The sequence below is a fragment of the Heterodontus francisci genome, chromosome 20 (genome assembly GCF_036365525.1).
Source record: "Heterodontus francisci isolate sHetFra1 chromosome 20, sHetFra1.hap1, whole genome shotgun sequence".
NCBI lineage: Eukaryota > Metazoa > Chordata > Chondrichthyes > Heterodontiformes > Heterodontidae > Heterodontus > Heterodontus francisci.
Window position 1 is genome coordinate 77,933,307 of NC_090390.1, and position 20,821 is coordinate 77,954,127.

At 42.7% G+C, this 20,821-nt stretch overlaps 1 protein-coding gene across 2 annotated transcripts in view; it reads left to right on the top strand.

Moving 5' to 3' along the window:
* Positions 1 to 20,821, top strand: part of sfxn2 (sideroflexin 2) — an 86,190-nt gene that overhangs the window by 23,006 nt on the left and 42,363 nt on the right. For both annotated transcript variants that reach the window (XM_068053066.1, XM_068053067.1), the window contains exons 3-8: positions 698 to 868; positions 8,876 to 8,974; positions 10,534 to 10,609; positions 13,656 to 13,741; positions 16,104 to 16,164; positions 19,529 to 19,595. In XM_068053066.1, coding sequence (XP_067909167.1) covers positions 698 to 868; positions 8,876 to 8,974; positions 10,534 to 10,609; positions 13,656 to 13,741; positions 16,104 to 16,164; positions 19,529 to 19,595 — 560 coding nt within the window. The remainder of the gene's footprint in view (positions 1 to 697; positions 869 to 8,875; positions 8,975 to 10,533; positions 10,610 to 13,655; positions 13,742 to 16,103; positions 16,165 to 19,528; positions 19,596 to 20,821) is intronic.

Consider the following 20,821-nt stretch of genomic DNA (forward strand, 5'->3'; position numbering starts at 1 on the left):
TGCTGTTGTTATTGTGTGTCTATCTCAGATCCAGATCTTGTGGTTGAGATTGGAAAGTTACCATTCTGAGTATTACAGGGACCACCGCCACTGTTGTGGTGCCACACATTGACTCACCTAAGGCACTGGAAGAAAGGCAAATCTGAAAGAAAGAATTTGACAATGCGCTGCAAGTTTACTTTCCTCAAGTGCCCATCCAATTTCCTTTTGAAACCACTCAATTGTCTCTGCTTCCACCACATTCATAGGCAGCGAGTTCCAGGTCAGTACCATTTGCTGCATAAAAAGGTTTTTCCTCACATCCCCACTGCATCTCTTGCCCAAAACCTTAAATCTGTGTTCCCTAGTTCTTATACCATCAGCTAATGGGAACAGTTTTTCTTTGTCTGCCTTATTCGAACCTGTCAATCTCGTACACCTCTATCAAATCTTCCCTCAATCTCCTTTGCTCCAAGAAGAACAACCCCAGCTTCTCCAATCTAATCTTGTAGCTAAAATCCCTCAATCCCTGGAACCATTCCGGTAAATCTCCTCTGCACACTCTCAACAGCCCTCACATCATTTAGAGCAAGGGAATGGGACTGACTGGAGTGCTCTAGAGAGAGCCGGCATGGACTCAATGGGCTGAATGCCCTCCTTCTGTGCCGTTATGACTCTGTGACTCTATGTGCATTGTTTGCATCATTTTATTTTCCAGAGCTGGCACTGTGCCCCCAGGAACGACGGAGGAGCGGTTGTACTACGCAAAGAAACTGTACGACTCTGCATTCCACCCTGACAGTGGAGAGAGGATGAACTTAATAGGGCGAATGTCATTTCAGGTCCCTGGTGGTATGGCTATCACTGGTTTCATGCTGCAGTTTTACAGGTACTGCCATAAGATTTGGTCCACAGATACATTGCGAACCGATTGGTCAGTGAGTTTATCCAGCCATAGCTAATCTGTATAGAGTAGGAAAATTCCAAATCCAATCGCTAATAAAGATAGATAGAACTTGGATTTATATAACTTTGTTCACAACTCTGGATGCTTCAAAGTGGCTTACAGCCAAATGAAGTACTTTTGACGTGTAGTCACTGTTGGAATATAGCAAACGCAACAGCCAATTTATAAGTGGCAAGCTCCCACAAACAGCAATGTGATAATGACCAGATAATCTGTTTTAGTAATGTTGGTTGGGGGATCAATAATGAACCATTAAGAACTGTGGAAAGGGTACATGGAAAAAAACTCTCCAAAAACAGGATCCTAAAAGATGGCACGAAAGCAAAATACTGCGGATGCTGGAAATCTGAAATGAAAACAGAAAATGCTGGAAATACTCAGCAGGTCTGGCAGCATCTGTGGAGAGAGAAACCGTTAACATGACCTTTCATCAGAATCGATGCTGAGTCTTTCCAGCACTTTCTGTTTTCATTCCTAAAAGGTGGTGTTGATACACAGATGTAAAACTACTTCTATGCTCACTTAAGAGAAGCTTATAATAGATCTATCTGTTGAAACTGCTGCATTCATGTCGTGCTGTGATGCTGTTTTTGTATGATATCTGCATTGTATCTCCAATCTTAAACATTTTCAATCAATTAAATACTCCACTTTATGCCCTTGGAAATGCTTGTGGAATATTATTGCAATGGATAACTGATGGGTAGCAGTACAGTGATCTATCCTGGTAATATCTATGAACATCAGTTGAATCCTAAGTCTGTATTCAATGGAGCAGAAATGATTAAATGAGATGGAATTGAACTGTTCTGAGAGAGTTTCAGAGGACAAATAATTAAAGATTATTTCCAATGGTCGGTGAATCACTAACAAGGGGGCATGACCTCAGTATTGGTACTGAAAGTGTGAAGGGGAAATCAGAAGGATTTCTTCACGTAAAGAGTTTTTAGTATACAGAATGCTATGGAAGCCAAGACAATCAAACCGTTTAAAGGGAATTAGAAAATATTAAAAGACAAGGGAAAAGAGCAGGGAGTGAAGAATAAAGCAGAGGTATTCAAGCTTTTATCATCTCGGACCATATAGGTTTGCACCTATAGGTGCTTCGGAGGCTAAGTATAGAGTTTAAATCCATGCTCCCATTAATTCTCATATAACTCAAGTTGGTGATGCTAATGAATTTAGGGTTAATGCAACAGTGCTAAAACCAACTCTTTCCAAATCTCTAGGCCACACAACAGAATCATGGAATTAGATTAGATTAGATTAGAGATACAGCACTGAAACAGGCCCTTCGGCCCACCGAGTCTGTGCCGAACATCAACCACCCATTTAGACTAATCCTACACTAATCCCATATTCCCACCAAACATCCCCACCTGTCCCTATATTTCCCTACCACCTACCTATACTAGTGACAATTTATAATGGCCAATTTACCTATCAACCTCATAGCAGGAGGGCATTCGCTGCATTGTGCCTGTGCTGGCGCTTGGAACGAGCTACCTAATTAGTCCCACTCCCCTGCTGTTTCCCCATAGCCCTGCAATTGTTTTCCTTTTTATAGGAATAAGATAAGGCCATTTATCCTTCAAGACTGTTCCACCATTCAGTGAGATCATGCCTGATCTGTGACCTAACTCCATATACCCACCATTTCCCCCATATCCGTTAATACCTTTGGATACCAAAAATCTATCAATCTCAGATTTAAAATTAATAATTGATCTAATATCAATTGCCATTTGCATAAGAGATTGCCAAACCACTTTGTATGAAGAAATGTTTCCTAATTTCACTCCTGAAAGATCTGGCTCTAATTATTTGACTATGGCCCCTAGTCCTAGACTCCCCAACCAGCGGAAATTGTTTCTTCCAATCGACCCTGTCCATGCTCCTTAATATCTTAGAAATTTCAATCAAATCACCCCTTAATCTTCTAAATTCTAGGGAATACAATCCTAGTTTGTTTAATCTCACCTCGTAGCTTAACCATTGGAGTCCACGTATCCTAGTAAATCTATGCTGCACTCCCTCCGAGGCCAATTTATCCTTCCTAAGGTGTGGTGCCCAGAACTGCTCACAATACTGCAGGTGTGGTCTAACCAGGGCTTTGTATAGACGAAGCATGAAGCATTTCAAATATATATCCAATTTTGTTTTGAAAGTCTGTATTGAATCTGCTTCCACAGCCCTGTCAGACAGTGCATTCCAGATCGTAACAACTCAATATGTAAAAATACTTTCTCTTCATCTCCTCGCCGGCTCTTTTGCCACAAAACAAGCCAACAAGTGAGAAATAATGAAGTGAAATTCAACTTTGGTGAGATACCGTACAGGTGGCACTTGATTGGCCGCCTGTTATGCACCCCATCCAACTTCCACGCGAACTTGAATGGAAGGGAGAATTGGGAAGTTTGAATTTCACCCCCATTGAATGTAAATAAAACTGAGTTGCCTGAGCTTGAAGTGAAAAATTGCCAGTGCTTGGAGATAATGTGGCTCCAAGGAAATGAGTCCCACCCCTCTGTAATAGTGGTGGGAGTTAGCATCAGCACAGATATGATGGGCTGACTGGCCTCTTTTGACCAAAGTTTCTTTGAGTAAATCATTCATTTGTACCTCCATTTTTGTATTTTTTAAAAAGGTTTATTTGAAAACAAATACGGTTTGAACAAGGAAAAGCAGTGAAGATACTAATGAGTCTATAAGTGAACATCTTTATAAGTTGTACATTAAAGCAAAATGGACAGAAAAGGTTCCTGAGCAACATTGTTTGCCGTTCTTTCTTTCTAATCTTGCCTCTGACTTTGACTCTGTACCGTCATGTGCGGTAAATCAACACAGCCCTGAGCCAGGAGTTTACTGATGCAAAGATCTTTATATTTCCATATACCAGCCTATATTCGTCCTTGCAAGTGGCTGTAAAGTCAGAGGCTTGTAGCTTATTTATAGAGAAATTAAATCCTTGAACTATTTAGGTCATTTCAGGTTTTTTTCCGCTTGTTATAAACATAGTTAATTTAGTAAAATGTGAATAAACGAAACTCACCTTCTTGGTGCTCTTTATGCTAAATAGTATAGAGTAGAATCCCTGAAAACTGTCGCTGTTGTAAGGCAAGCCTTAATGTGGCTTCTACCAGCCCACTTGCCAAAGGGGAGGGTGTTGTAGAGAGTACGGGCTAGACGGCTGAAGATTCCACCATTGATGCTGGCGTAGACGGAGGAGGATTATCGGATGTCCAAAAGACCAGTGTCAGAGGACAGAAGGCCATGGATTGGTGGTGGGATGGGGTGAGGCTGGGGAAGGGGTTTGTATATGAGAATGAAGATTTTGATTTCAATGAGGATGGGGAGATAATGGAGGTTGGTGAGGATAACAGTGATGTGCAAGCAAGGCTCAGTGCAGGACAGGATGCTGAGGTGAGGTTTTGGATGAGTTGGGAAAAGGGCATTGAAAAAGTTGAATCTAGAGGTAGCAAAGTGTGGAGAAGAGATTCAGCATCAGTGAAGGTGAGATAAATGCATTACATAAGAAGGTTTACATAAGGTTTGACACAACACTAAAGAATATTGGCTTAAGTGTGTTTTATTCCCCCCTGCAGCTTATTGATACAAATGTGCCAAGAAAGACTGGTGATCGTTCATCACCAGCAATAGTAATTTCCTTAAACAGCACCTTCCAAACCCACGATCTCTACCAACTAGAAGGACAAGGGCAGCAAATGCATGGGAACACCACCACCTGAAAGTTCCCCTCCAAGTCACACACCGTCCTGACTTGGAACTATATCGCCATTCCTTCACTGTCGCTGGGTCAAAATGCTGGAACTCCTTTCCTAACAGCACTGTGGGTATACCTACCCCAAATGGATTGCAGCGGTTCAAGAAGGCAGCTCACCACCACCTTCTCAAGGGCAATTAGGGATGGGCAATAAATGCTGGCCTGGCCAGCGATGCCCAAATCCCATGAATGAATAAAAAAAAGTACAGATGGGGAATTGAATTTGTGAACTTCGAGTCTGTAATAGTTGACCTACTTACACACTAAGGCATTAGGGGAGTTACAATAAGAGCTGTTGCCCTTCACCCACCCACCATAGTGCAATCAATACCCTCATGCATCATCCTCTCCATTCACTTGTAGTGCTAATTCCTGGCCAAAAAAAATGACCAATTTCAGGAAAATCTCTGGAATTTCTTCTCTAGCTCCATAAGGCAAATTTCAGGAGACCACAATTACCCATGTCACTAAATGATACTGGTGTGTATATCATCATCCACTTATGGTCGGTAGTTCCACATATCAACCTCCCTCTGTGAAGATGTTGGGTGAGAATGCAAAAAGGGCAATACTGCTTCTGACACCAATTGTATGCCCTATCCCATATACAGCATTATTGACTTCAAGTCAGGTTTCACCTCTGTTATCTCTTAACTGTATCTGCCTTTCCTTGTCTGGGCTTGAACTACATTGCCATCTCTTAAATACCTCAGTGTTACGACCAGATGAGTGAGGTGTCTAGGGGTCCCTTTAGCCTTCAGCTGGTCTTTTGTTTTTAAACACACTGTGTTTTGAGCTCCCCTTTGGTGAATCCTTGTTCACCACTTTCCAATTATAAGGCAAAGAGATGAGCACAAACAGACTTTCTTAGGTTTAAAGAAGAAAAGTGAAATTTATTAAAACTCTAATTCGGTTAACGCCTATGGATACACGCCGTGCATCACGCTAGCATGCATACGCGATACACACATGCAAATAGAGACAGAAAAGAGCAGAAGAAAAATAGTGAAGAGGTTTGAGACAATCTCTGAATAGGGGTTTTTGTTACTGTGCTTCGAGCTCGCTGTAGTCCTTGCTTGTAAATAGATCTTGCTTTTCGTTGGGGTCCAGTATTCTTCTTAAACCTTGTTCACTGTAGGAGACTTTTCTCTCTCGGGGTTCATATGTCTTCAATGGATTCCAAAGCTGGTGAGGACGAGATAAGAGCAGACAGGAGAGAGGTCTTTTCCAGTCCAGGAGCAAACAGCTTTCCTCTGCCAATTTAAAACCCTGCGGCAAGTTCAAATTCAAAAAACTGCAACAGCTAGTTAGTCATGTGCCTAAACTGGTCTGACCATGTCTGTTTGTGTAATGGGGCAGGGACTGGTTCCTTTGTTCCAATACTGGTCTGCTAATATGAAAAAAATTTCCAGTATTTCCAGTCTGGGGCTTAGCAACCCCTCGTAATAGGCCTTCTTTTCTTCCCAGCAACAATTTTAAAATTTAATGTCCGTGTGGCGAAATATTTGCACCTCATTCTTGGCAGGTGGGGGCCTGCATGACACTCAGTAAGACACCCTCTTTGTCCAGTGTAAAAGTTCTCTAGTCTGCATGGTCTTCTCTCATTGCACTGGTGCTGAATCACGTTTATGAACTTGGTTGCCATTTGTATTCCCCTCCAAGACCAGGATGTCCCCTGATGGTATGGTGCACAAAAGTCAAGGTGGAGGTGGAGCAGTCCTTTCTGCATACCAGTTATTACTGCCTCAAACGTCAGTGCTCAATCTATACATCCTGATATCTTATCTGCCTTTTCCACCGCTGTTTTACACTGTGCTAATAGATTAGGGTATTTTCCAGTCAAACCATGAACTCCCAATCCTGTGTCAGTTCCTGTAGATTGTTCCCATTTATTTTGTGTACTTTTAGTAAGAGGTGAATTTAATAACTCCCATGGGAGATGGTGGCATATTGGTAATGTCACTGAACTAGAAACCCACAGGCCCAGGCTCATAACCTGGGGACATGGGTTCAAATCCCACCAAGGCAGCTGGTGACATTTAAATGTAATCAATAAATTGTAATAAAATGTAATTGAAATGTAGTGGTGCCATGAAACTATCATTGATTGTCGTAAAAGCCCATCTAGTTCATTAATGCCCTTTGGGAAAGGAAATCTGCCGGCCTTACCTGGTCTGGCCTACATGTGCCTCCAGACCCACAGCAATGTGGTTGCCTCTTAACTGCCCTCTGAAATGGCCCAGCAAGCCACTCAATTGCCACAGAAAAGTCAATGGGCTATACGGTTCTGGAAGGTGGCTCACCATAACCTTCCCAAGGGCAATTGGGGATGGGCACCAAGTGCTGGCCTTGCCAGCAATGCCCACATCCCATGAAAAAATAAAAAAAGAGCAGGATGTCCATTCCCAGTGTTCTGGCCAATATTTATCCTCAAGGCACATCACTAATACAGATTACCTGATCATTGATCTCATAACTGTTTGTTGCACTTTGCTGTGTATTAATTGGCTCCAATATTAACAGTGACAGCACTACATTGACTGTGAAGTGATTTGGGAGATCCTGAGGATGCGAGTGGCACTATGTAAATGCAAGTTTGTTTGTTCTTTTACCTGCCAATGCCACCAAAAACAGGTTAAGAGGTCGTTCTTCTCATTGCTGTTTGTGGAGCTTTGTGTGCAAAATGACTAACATGTTTGTTTACATAGCAACAGTCATTCCATTTCAACCCTCTTCAAAGTCATTCATTGCACATAAAGCATTTTAAGAACATAAGAAATAAGTGCAGGAATAAGCCACATTGCCCCTCGAGCCTCCTCTGCCATGCAACAAGATCACGGCTGATCGTCTATCTCAACTCTTCTTACCTGCCATATCCCCGATCCTTGATTCCTTAGTGGTCAAAAATCTGTCCATCTCAGCCTTGAATATACTCAACGACTGAGCATCCACAGCTCTCTGAGGTAGAGAATTCCAAAGATTCACAACCCTCTGAGTGAAGAAATTTTGCCTCTTCTCAGTCCTAAATGGCCGATCCTTTATCCTGAGACTATGACCACTAGTTCAAGACTCTCCAGCCAGAGGAAACAGCCTCTCAGCGGCTATCTTGTTAAGCCTTCTAAGAACTTTATACATTTTGATGAAATCATCTCTCATTCCTCTAAATATAGGCCCATTCTACTCAATCTGTAGGACAGCCCTTTCATTCCAGGAATCAATCAAGTGAAACTTTCTTGCATCCCATTTAAGACAAGTATATCCTTCCTTAGGTAGGGAGATCAGTATTCCAGGTGTGGTCTCTCCAAAGCCTCTATAAACGCAGTAAAACTTCCTTAATCTTATACTGTAACCCTTTTGCAATAAAAGGCTAACATACCATTTGCCTTGCTAATTGCCTGCTGCACATTAACTTTCCATGATTCATGTACAAGGACACGCAATTCCCTCTGATTTCCAACATTTACTAGACTTTCACCTTTTAAAAAAAAAAATTCTGCTCTTCCATTCTTCCTACCAATAATTTCATACTTCCCCACATTATATTCCATGGGCAAGAAGATGGCAGAATCACTTAACCGGTTTGCAAGTCTTTAGGTCCTCCTCTCAGCTTGCTATCTCACCTTGCTTTGTATCGTCAGCAAACTTGGATTTGTTACATTGGGTCCCCTCATCTAAATCACCAGTGTAGGTTGTAAATGGCTCGGGTCCAAGCACTCATCATTGCGGCACTCCACTAATTATAGTGGCCATCCTGAAAATTACTCATTTATTCCTACTCTCTATTTTCTGTCCGTTAACCAATCCTCAGTCCATGCTAATATATTACCCTAATTCCATGACCCCTAACTTAGTGTAACAACCTCTCATGTGGCACCTTTTGAAATATTGCTGATATCCTGCTCTGGCTCTTAAACCCACAAACTTCTGATCCAGAGGCCAGAGTGCTACCAACACCAAGCCAAGCTGACCAGAGGATCACCTGTCATTGTGCATTGCAGCAATCCCGTGGTAGGATGTTTGAGATTTGGTAATTTGCTATGCTGCAAATCATATTGCAGCTACTGATGTTTTATGTTACATCTATGTATTTGAATGGTCTTTCTCTGCCGCTGCTGTGACCGCTGTGACCAGTATTTTCCTTTCAGAACAGTTCCAGCTGTGGTATTTTGGCAGTGGGTGAACCAGTCGTTCAATGCCTTGGTTAACTACACCAATAGGAATGCAGCATCACCAATAAGCACAAAGTAAGTGTTTTAGTCCCAATTCGTCACTGTCTCTGCCTCCTTTGTTCATCCACAGGCAGCAAGTTACCAATAGAGCCAGAAAACTGGTTGATTTTATCCATAAAAGCAGAACGTTTTGTACTGTTATTATTGGAGCTGGCAGTTCTGTTTGGTTTTTGCAGTGCAGCTGTTGTGTTCTTTGTCAAAGCAAAACAGCTTGCCAGTGTTTTCTTCCCTTTCCTTCTCTCTTGGTGACCTTGTCTGCTGCTGTCATGCAGACCAGCAGACACCAGCTTCCTCACCCAAGCGCCCATTCTTTGCTTGAGTCTAGACAGCAAATGTCAACATATTATTTGACTGTGGGAGGCATCACAGGCAAATCTAATCCACTCCACTGTTCAAAATAGAGGCATTCAAAATTATGAGGAATTTTGATAGAGTAAATAAGGAGAAACTGTTTCCACTGGCTGGAAGATCCAGTGTAACCAGAGGACCCAGATTGAAGGTAATTGACAAAAGAGCCAAAGGGGAGAAGAGGAGAATTTTTGATCATCTCTAATGTGCTGCCTGAAAGGGCAGTGGAAGCAGATTCAGTAGTAACTTTCAAAAGGAAATTTGGATCAATGTTTGAAAAGGAGAAATTTGCAGAACTATGGTGAAAGAGCAGGGGGTGGGACCAATTAGATAGCTCTTACAAAGAGGCAGCACAGGCACGATGGGCCGAATGGCCTCTTTCTGTGCTGTGTGCTTCTAGGAAGTGCACTTTCTGTTGAGGATCACTGATCAGGGGTAAGAAGAACCCTGGCTATTGTGTTTATCGTCCTCTTAGCAAGGGGATGCTGTGGGGTAATTGTAGCACCCCTACTGCCAGCTTTGTTGGTGCCCACTAACCCGGCACAGACTGGTGACCAGACCTGGACCGTCAGTTACCCTTTGCCTTTTACCAATCAAGCCACCAGAGGAACAATAATTTTCATCAGAAATTCAATAATTCAGATTTCATGACCAGAATGAAATAATTGAGATTTTCTGTTCTTAATCGTGTTGCATGCAAGTCGTTCTCTTTTTGACTTATTCTTTTGCAATACCCCCAAGCTCTGGGTGCAAAGCAAAGAATAATGGTCTGGAGAGCTCTGATACCTTTGCACTGTTGTAGGACTTCTGCGGCTTCCTAAATGGCAACCTCTCCCCCTGCCACCTCACTTTGTTTCCTCAACATTAGGTGGAGTCTGTTTTGGAGGATGATCCAGAGTTAGGCCTTGGGCCTTCTTCACATCGGAGGGTCTGAGAAGGGTACTTTGCTGCCAGGTGTGGGCCTGCCCTGGGGACGTCTGGCCCATTATGATGATCTGATCTTGGAAATGCATTTGGGTTCAGGTCATGTCTGATGGTGTGCACTTGCCTAACTAGAGTATGAGGAAAACTGACCCGATAGATTCCACATTGCGAGCTGTCCTAAACTGTTAACAAGTGTCTGCTGATGAAATAAAAATATTCCAGTAAAAAAATTATATGCTATAATCAATTATAAGTGCTGAGATTCACTTTTTAATAAACTTTCTCTCCTTTCCTATGTTTAGACAAATAGGAGTAGCATATTTGACTGCAACCAGCACTGCCCTAGCAACCGCAGTTGGATTGAATCTATACACAAAGGTACAATGGAGAACCCCCGTCTGTAGAGATTTGTCTTAAGAAGTTTTGAGCAGTCGTAGCTTTTCTTCTCTTCCTCCTCCATTCCTGCCACACCCTATATAGAAATAGGAAATGCTTCAGTGCGGTGCACTGCAGGTTGTGGGGTGTTGCTGTGGATTTTCATTCCTCCTGGGGTCCCTCACGTTGGGCTGAATTTTGCAACGGAGGCGTGAAACAGGAGCCAGGTTTATTTTCAGGTTAGAAACCCGCCTGCGGTGGGAAACTGATTTGAAATTAAGATTTTCGCGTACGCCCTTATATAGCATGGAGATGGATTTCCTGTCCAATATAGGGTGGTAGGCAGGCTCGACAAGCTGGAGGTCCAATCAGAGGCCTTCCAGCTTCAGAGAAGCACCCAGCTGCAGTCCAAGGTAAGTAACTGAGAGGGAGCCTCAACAAGAAGGTGCCCTGTCAGCTACTTATTTAAAAACTTTAAATAAAAAACACAAAAAGCAGCCAGGCCACCACTGTGGGGTGGGTGGGGGGAGCAATTTTTCTACAGGGTGGTCTACAGGGCGGGGGGCCCTGCCACCTGGTGCCTTTCTCCAGGCAGTTGATCTGCCTCCCGTGATGCCGAGAAACTCGAGGCTGACTGAAAAATCCCATTTGGCCTCCTATACTTACCTCTAATAGGCTCTTAATGAGCCTCATTGCCTGCCTGCTTCGTAGGGGCAGGCAGCCGTCCTAGCCCCCTGAACTCATCTTCACAATGTCTGGCAATGGGAACAGCGTCCTACAACTGACACGTTGCCTGGTGCCAGTCCGTTCGGGGGGCTCTCACCAACCCCCCACCCCCACCCCCATTCCCTCAATTGGACTAAGGGCGGGTCACCTCCCCCACCACTGGTAAGATAGCAGCGGGGGCAAATCGGCGATGGGCGCAACAACCCTGCCATTTTACATAATTTTACAATCTCCCACCCTCACTTTTTGGCCCACTCCCATGGCTATGGGGGATGGGGGGGGGGGGGGGCGGGATGGGTTGGAGAGGGTGCCGTAAAATTCTGGCTAACATCTCCGGTCCATTTCTACGATATTGATATTGTATTCAAGTTTAAAGCTTATCTGAACCTTGATTACCTTAAAATGAAACCAATACAGTTTTGTCAGTACCAGATGCCCAGGAACAAGATGATTTAGGACAGGAGAGAGTTTTTTTTTCTCCTCATGTATTTCTTGTTCGCACGTTATTGAGCCTTGCATTCCACAATGGAAGTTAAAACTCGTCCTCCCATTGATTTGAATTCATCTCAAACTGCAGGCAATAAAAGATCTAATTGTTCTGCATTAGGATTTACCTACCAATATAGAAAGCCCACAAAGAACAGTCTTTTCCAAACCTCCAAATCCTCGAAGTTCAAGAAAGGCAAAAACCAGCAACTTAGGAAGATAACAGATAAAGCCTGGGCTTTAAATAATAAAAAAGCCAACTTCAATGCAATGTGGGAAGAAAGTAACTGTATTGGCGGGATGGGATGGGGGCAGTTGGGATAATACGTAGGAAAACTTCAGTCAAGGACAAATAGAATTCATTCAAGGACATTCTGCTCGGCATGCTGGATAAGTACATAGCAAGGACTAGTCAGTGCAGCTTGAAGATGAAAGCAAAAACACCTTCAATGGATTCATGAGACATTGCAAAGAGAAAGAATCAGGGAAAACAAACTGTGCAAAGCCTGTTGGGAGCAAGATGAGGAAAACCAAAGGAAAGACTTCCAACAGAATATAAAAATGGCAGTGAAATGGACTTAGCTATAGATTCGGTTATAATAAAAACATAACTGCAAGAAGGTGATGAAACTTTTTTTGCACTCTGCTAGTTGTTGATCTGGAATGCATGGCCTGAAAGGGTGGCGGAAGCAGATTCAGCAGCAACTTTCAAACGATAACTGGATGAATACTTGAAGGGAAAGTAAAGATAGGGCTATGAGGAAAGAGCAGGGAGTGAAATTAATTGGATAGCTCTACCAAAGAGCAGGCAAGATGGGCCGAATGGCCTCCTGTGCTGTATCATTCTGTGATTCCATGAAAGATGTTATCAGGATTGAAATTGAGGATAAACTATCCCCAAAATTAATGTATTAAATGGTGACATCCTGGAATTGTTTACAAGAGAAGACATTGGCAGCACACCAACAATCGTAGAATGTTCTACAACTGAAATTAATGACATTGGTAACCAGCAAAGTGATAAAACAAAGTCAGGTAACTGTCGTCTTGCATCAGTAACTGTCAAAATAATAGAGGTGTATCTACCGAAAATAACCTCATAAATAACAGTTTCAAAAGGGAAAGATCCCATCTCGCCAATTTCCTTGGCTGTTTTGAGGCAGTGAGATCTCACGTGGATATTGGAAATCCCAGACGTTAGACTTTCACATGAAAGGCTTTCATGCAAGCTAAAGGCAGTGGGTATCCCAGGTAAAACTTGGACATAGATAAGAAATTGGCTGAATGAGAAGATGCAGTGGGTACTGGCAATGCAAGTGATACTGGGCCGGGGGCATTTACTTTGTGGGATGACCCGGGGCTCAGTTCTGAGCTCCTGCAGTAGAAAAACGGGGGCCTATTTAAATTTAAGAGTCCTGCTTCCCTGTTGCAAAGAGTGTCTTCTCGTGACTAAGTGGAATTCTTGGAAGTTTTACTGAAGTTGTTTCCTAACTGGAGTAACTTTACAGAAGGATAGTCACTGATTGGTTCACACACTCTTCTTTGATACAGAAAGCAAACCCTTTAAGCACCAGCAGAAGTGCAAGTTGAAAATTAGTTGAATGAAAGTAAAATACTGCAGATGCTGGAAATCTTAATTAAAAGCAGAAAATGCTGGAAATACTCAGCGGGTCAGGCAGCATCTGTGGAGAGAGAAACAGATTCTATGTTTCAGGTCGACGACCTTTTGTCAGAACTAGGAGAAATGAGCTGAATGTCTTGGTAGACAATTAACTAAGGGGGTTTATGCACCTGTTTCTCTATGACTGAATGTTTCGCTTTAATGTTCCTTCCCCAGAAAGCTCCACCTTTATTGGCCCGCTGGGTCCCTTTTGTTGCCGTGGCAGCAGCTAACTGTGTGAACATTCCAATGATGAGACAACAGTAAGTCCAATTTTTTAAAAGCCAGTTGACTTTTCACTGTTAGTAAATGGCGCCCTCTAACATGTATTTGTGAGAAGGTCGTTGGAACAGCCTCATTGGTGTGCTGATAAATCAAAGGTTAACAGGCTGAATTTTGTGGTCAGCGATGAAGCAACAGCACTTGCCGTTGACTTCAAAGAAAGTTGCCCACAAGGATCTAGTGATTGCTGTGCTGCGGACTTCCCCTTTGTCAGTTTGGATCTGGTGCCAAGACCAGGGGATTTCCAGGCATTCGGCAGCAGTGATGTCATCAAGCAGGGTACACACCCAATCACATTGAAGTGTTCTCACAGACAGCAAACTAGGAAGTAAAAACTACCGAATCCCTTCACTTTTAATTTTTAAATTTTACAGACAATGAAATGAATGTTTGAGACTTACACATGGGATTAAGTTAGAAGTTAAAATATCAAACTTTTAAAATAATGTTTCTTTTTTAAAGTTTATGTAGAATTTCTTATCACAGTGGACATTCAACAAATATACAGTTACTCTTGCAGGGCCAGTGACCCTGTTTAGCAGTAATTATAAACTTAGTATGCTGTTAAAAACCCAGTTACATCTCATTCAACAAGGTGTAACCTTTTCAAGAGTTTTTGCAGTGAGACGAAAAGAGTAAGAGTACAACAGTGGGGGGAAGCTTAGAATCAGCAACTTCTGGATTTCCATGCAGATGTGAAAGGTTATCGGGGGTAGGTGGGAATGTGGAGTTGAGGTTACAAACAGATCAGCCGTGATCTTACTGAATGGTGGAGCAGGCTCGAGGGGCCGAGTGACTTGCTCATGCTCCTAGCTCATATGTGCAGACTCCAGGAGTTGCTGTCAGTTTCAGAGGAGTGATGACGGAGTGTGCTAACATTACTACTGCAAATTCCTGGCCAAAGTTTTGTTAATGCCTGCCTTGAATTTTGAAAGCCTGTGGGTTGTCTGAGGGGTGAAAGGGGAAGGTTATAGTTCTTAAGCTTCTGGGAAAGAATGGAGTAGAATAACAGATGCTGCAACTTGAATCTTAACTTCAACATGTGAAGTATTGAGGGAGGAAGAGGAACGTGTAGGACATTTGGATCTTTAGGGGAATGAGAGAGGAAAAGTTAAGTAAGCATTGACCACTCGAGTGCCAATCAAACAGAAAAACAAGGCAAGTTGGAATGGAGAAAGAGATTGGAGGGCAGAGATGTGGCTAGGAATGCCCATCAGTTCCAAATATCTGTGAAGACTATCTTTCCACAATGGCTCAACAGGTTTATCCAGTAAGCAGCTAAGCTGTAGAGAGCGAGAAAAGATCTAGGTTCGAGCCCTGGTCTGTTCTGATCTCAGCTGCAGTAACAATAGGAAGAGTACAATTGGCCTTAAGGAAAGAGAAATTCATGTTCCCGCATCTAATCATGGACCTTGCTAATCACGTGTTTGGATGTTTGAAGACAGTATGTCTCTGCTGTGATGGATGAAGACAGGATTGGGCTCTGGTGCAATGTCTCATGTGGTTGAATAGCTTATCAATACTTACTTGGGCAATGATATCGGAGCACAACTGGAAAGGAGTCAACACCTTCAGCAGAGGAGAAGAGGGCAGAAAGTTTGTGAGGGGAGGGGGCAAATAATCATTTAATAGTGGGGCAGAAATTATTGGGACGGGGTGAAAGGAAATTGCAATCATAACAATAACTTACATTTATATAGTGACTTTAAAATAGAAAAACAACTTTGCTTTTTCACAGTGGTGTAAAGAACATAAATGCTGAGTGAAAGAGGGAAAGTTTAGTGGGGGAACTAAAAACTTCGTCTCAAGGAGGGCTTTAAAGGTTGAAATGCAATGACATTTAGAGAGGGAATTCCAGAGTGTGGGACTGAAGGCACAACCACTTATGGTGGAGCTTAGGGATGCCAGAGGACCAGTTAGGGTCTAAACTTTGTCTCCACTGTGAGCAAGTGACTGATCCCACCATTCATCAGTGGAAGGGCATGTACGTGTGCAGTTGTTTGGTGAAAGCAAAAACAAGCTCAGCTGCCACAGTGAAACAATCTGTTGACACTCAAGGCCCCAGCTTCTACCTAAAGAATGATCTCTTGCACAAGGTATAGCACCTGTTAAACCCGCTCTGTGACGCGGCTCAGCATTCTTAAGTGAGAAGAGGTGGAAAGCCCGAGAGGCTGAGGCAGGGAGTCACTGTTTTAATAGCACTATTATCTTGAGGCAGTACATCAGTTGGGAAAATTATTTGCTATTTTGCCAGCCTGTAGAGGTCAGGGTAACACTGGTGTGAAAACACCACAGCAGCTGGTATTTACATCCTTAAAAACATTTCTGCTTTTATGTTTTTAGGGAAATAATAAGTGGAATCACTGTGACGGATGAAAATGAGAATAAACTAGGAAAATCGAGGGTAAGTACACAGTAAAAGGAAATAACGTGTCAGGAATGTTTTACTGTGGCCTGATACATCAACTAATTTGGTGGGAGGGGTGTGGTGGTATTACAAATGTTATTTGAACCCCACAATATTGTGTCAATGCTTATTAAAGTTAACATTATTTGTGTGTTTTTATCTTAAATGATGCATGACGTGCATTTATATAGTACTTCAACAGGACTTTAAGGATATTACATATAAGAAATTGCAGTGGCTTGTTTTGTCTGCAAACTTGGGAGCCATTTTGCACATATCAAGGTCAAAGAAAATGAAATGAATGAATAGTTAATCTGGTTTTACTGTTGGTTAACAGAGGAATGTTGTGACTGGGCACGTCCCTTTCTGTCTTTAACATCCACCTGAACAGAAAGTGGAGTCTCAGTCTTATCCAAATGTAGAACTGCACTGGGTTTGTCAACTTAGACAACCTGCTCAAATGTTGGATTGTGGCTTAAACTCATAAACCCCCTACTCAAAGACAACCAACTGAATGAAGCTGCCACCTATACATACAAGATTCACGAGAAAACATTCCTAGTAACACACAGTCATCAGCTTTGATCTTCTTGGTTTACAGAGCATTAAACATGAAATGGCTCACTTTATTAACCCTTTCTTTAATAAACACTAAATACACTTGTCACTACAAGAAAACACAGTGACCCGTTTGTTGGTTCAATCTTTTGTAAGACTCTCCAATGACTGGGTGGGCAATGGCCTGGTGTCAGAGGCTTAATCCGTTGTCCATTCTGAGTTAGTACAGGATCAAGCTCAGGCTCAGCTGTGCTGCTCCCCATGATCAAACAGCCTGCTGCCACTCACTGTCTAGTCTTGCACATGGGGGACATACTGTGGAATTGTGAGCACTCGTGGAACTAGATCCCAGCAGAACGCTTCAGTAGAGATGGGGAGAAATGTGACTTTGAAGCATATCAAAAGCCAACCAGCAGCTAAAGGATTTAGGGGATAGATTATGAAGTTGATTGTGTAAAAGGGGTAATGGTTATTAGGCAGTCCATTCTACATCTCTCGCAATTGATTTCAATGGTAGTAAAAATCAGGGGGAGATGTGTAACAGGCTCTCAACTCACTATTGCATGTTTTACACTATCACACAAAGTCAAGATCTACCCCTTAATGCTTTTACAAGTTGTTACATTTGTTTTATGCGCAGAGAAATTGTCTTGATGTCAGAGCCAGTCACTTTGAGAATAATACAGTGCTGTTCAAATCTTTGAGTTGCTCTGTGGTATTCTGTGCTACAAAAGATCGCTGATGTGTCAAAAACAGAGCAAATCGTGAAGTGTGCTTTTGCCTTTGTGCTGGGGAATCAGCACATTATTAGCAGGAGTGAACCTGAAATCTAAAGAAGCACAGGCGTTTGCTCAGCAATGCTTCTACTAATTAATTTCCCTCCATCGCCCCGTCACAGACCCCAAACTTAAAGAGCTCTTGCTTGCAGCCCTCCACGGGGCCCAAAGAACGAACCAATGTGTGGACATTTCAGTAAAAGACATACCGTTACTATTTGGAATAGCCACTAGGAGGTGCAGCTGAGCATCCCTCTAATCCATCAAAAGCTAAGCAGAGGCTGATAGCAGACTCCCTTTAAGGGACAATCTCAGTATAAATATCAGTTCTCAGATTCAAATCTAAATTACTGAGATTCCATTTAACTAAGGAAATGGTGCAACATGAATACAAAGGCAAAATGCTGCCAGACCTGCTAAGTATTTCCAGCATTTTCTGTTTATAGTGGAATATTAATGATGGTTTAATATTTCTTAAAATTGGTTTATTATTTCAATAATTAATTGTCCATTTAAAAATAGTTGCTAGCACCCAATAGCCACTTAGTGTATAATCTAAGTTTTTCTAATTATAGTCACCAAATCTCCTCAACATCTCTTTCAGACTGGTTTGACTGCGAATGAACTCTTGTTGCGATGGCTTCACAGTCATTATAACTTTTTTTCCTCGCTACATTAATTTCTATATTTAAAGTAGAGTTATTCTATCATTATCTTTTAAGTAGCATGCCCATTCTTTAAATTACATTTTTTTTTACTGGTGTTTGTTATGTCATGGTTTATGCCCAGAAAGGTGAGATGGTTCATGCTGGTTTTTTTGCGAGTCTACCTCAACCTGCTTGTAGGGTAAGGTACTGAGTGCAGGTGGGTGTTTCCATATCGTAGGGAGCAGCTGAGAGGGACCACTGGAGGGCAAGTCATCACCAGGACATTTTTGTATATCTCTGAGCAGTCGGATCGAGAATAGCACTGGGGGCGGGGGGGGGATGGCGCTCCCCGATCTCTGAGTTAGCTGGTAAACCCCCTACCCAGTGTGCAGGACAGGAAGGTTCAATCTGGAGAGTGGGGTGAGTTGGATGATCTCAGAAAGGGATGGCAGTAGACAATGGCACCCCTTGACAGGCAGAGGAAGAGTCCGCTTCTGATCACTATCCAGCATGAGATAAGTTAGGCTGTGATGCACTCCATGACCGAATAGCTTGCCAACTGTGTAGCCTCAGGCATGAAGCATAACCATGCGGGTGAGGTAACAGTGGGCATCTCATAATTACAGAACCCTGCTGCAGCTCAATTCTGCACCCTCAGGAGAAAAAGCCAGGCATTTGGAGGAGCTTTTCTTTTGAGCGTAGTGTTTTAATGAGAAAGCAGGATGCCCATTCACCTGTCTTTTCACCTCCACAACTCGGAGAGTTGCACTTTGTGGAGAGGCAAAAAATAGCAGAATTCAGGCTGGTTTTGTTTTCCCCTCTCCCAAGCCTAGTTGGGTGAGGGGTGGTGGGGAGGGGAACGGCACTAATTCTACTGCTAATATTTTAACTTGCCTGAGATCAACGAGCTCAGTACAAACCCGGGATCAAACTTGAAACCTTCTTGATCTTTGCAGCTCAATTTCATGATGGATAATGTACAACCGAGCTTCTGCTGTCAGAATTGTGCTACAGTTAATGCACATGTTGAGGACTTTGTTCTTTTTTATTCATTCATTACTAAATGTACAAGCCAATTCCGAATCACTGTTCCATTTTGATAGCAATCATTCAAAGTCTCACCATGTATCAGTTGCTTTCTTATATAAAGAACAAACAAACATCAGTGTACAGAGAAATGTAAGATGCACATTGGATTTCACCATCATCATAAGGCAGTAAGCCTCCTGTTCACATAACATGTCTTGTCCATCATGGAATAACCTTTATGCATGGGTTTGAATACGATGTTCTTAGAGATTACAAAGTAGGTGAAAATCCTGTCATCTGATTCCTCCCTTACTGATGCATCCATGTGTTGTGTGTACATTTGTGTTTTAGACTGCTGCTGTAAAGGGTATCACACAAGTAGTGATCTCTAGGGTTACCATGGCCGCTCCAGGAATGAGTAAGTATCTAAATAAACACCATTTGAATCTGTAGATAGCTCAGATCCAGATTTGGTTAGATAGAAGATAGTCCACAGATGAGGTAATGGGACAAGATGGTAGACTATATAGTTGTTTAGATAAAACTGCTTGGCCTAACAGCTATTGCCTTACTTCCTCGGCACTAAGCCCATATCCTTCTAGTTCTTCTGTAAATTTGGAATGTGCCCGTTAGTTATTTGAATACTTCAACAAGTTTAGTGCTTGCAGTGCAGTGTAGTTATTTGGTAAACTAGTAACTATCGTGAGCCTTTAAATTGTATCACAGAATCGTTACACTGCAGAAGGAGGCCATTCAGCCCATCGTGTCTGCTCTGGCTCTCTGAAAGAGCAACTCCCTCAGTTCCATTGCTCCGCCTTCTCCCCATAACCCTGCACATTCTTCCTTTTCATATAACAGTCTAATTCCCTTTTGAATGCTTCGCTTGAACCTGCCTCCACCACATTCTCAGGCAGCGCATTCCAGACCTTAACCACTCGCTGCATGAAAAAGTTTTTCCTCGTGTCACTTTCGCTTCTCTTACCAAATACTTTAAATCTGTGCCCTCTTGTTCTTGATCCTTTCATGAGTGGGAACAGTTTCTCTCTATCTACTCTGTCCAGACCCCTCATGATTTTGAATACCTCTATCAAATCACCTCTCAGCCTTCTCTTCTCCAAGTCCTAACTTTTTTTTTTAAGAGATACAGCACTGAAACAGGCCCTTCGGCCCACCGAGTCTGTGCCGAACATCAACCACCCATTTATACTAATCCTACACTAATCCCATATTCCTACCAAACATCCCCACCTGTCCCTATATTTCCCTACCACCTACCTATACTAGTGACAATTTATAATGGCCAATTTACCTATCAACCTGCAAGTCTTTTGGCTTGTGGGAGGAAACCGGAGCACCCGGAGAAAACCCACGCAGACACAGGGAGAACTTGCAAACTCCACACAGGCAGTACCCGGAATCGAACCCGGGTCCCTGGAGCTGTGAGGCTGCGGTGCTAACCACTGCGCCACTGTGCCGCATCAACTTCCAATATTCTCCAAGTCCTAACTTCTCCAATCTATCTTTATAGCTGAAATTCTTCATCACTGGAACCATTCTCGTGAATCTTTTCTGTACTCTCTCCAATGCCCTCACGTCTTTTCTCAAGTGTGGCGCCCAGAATTGGACGCAATACTCCAGCTCAGG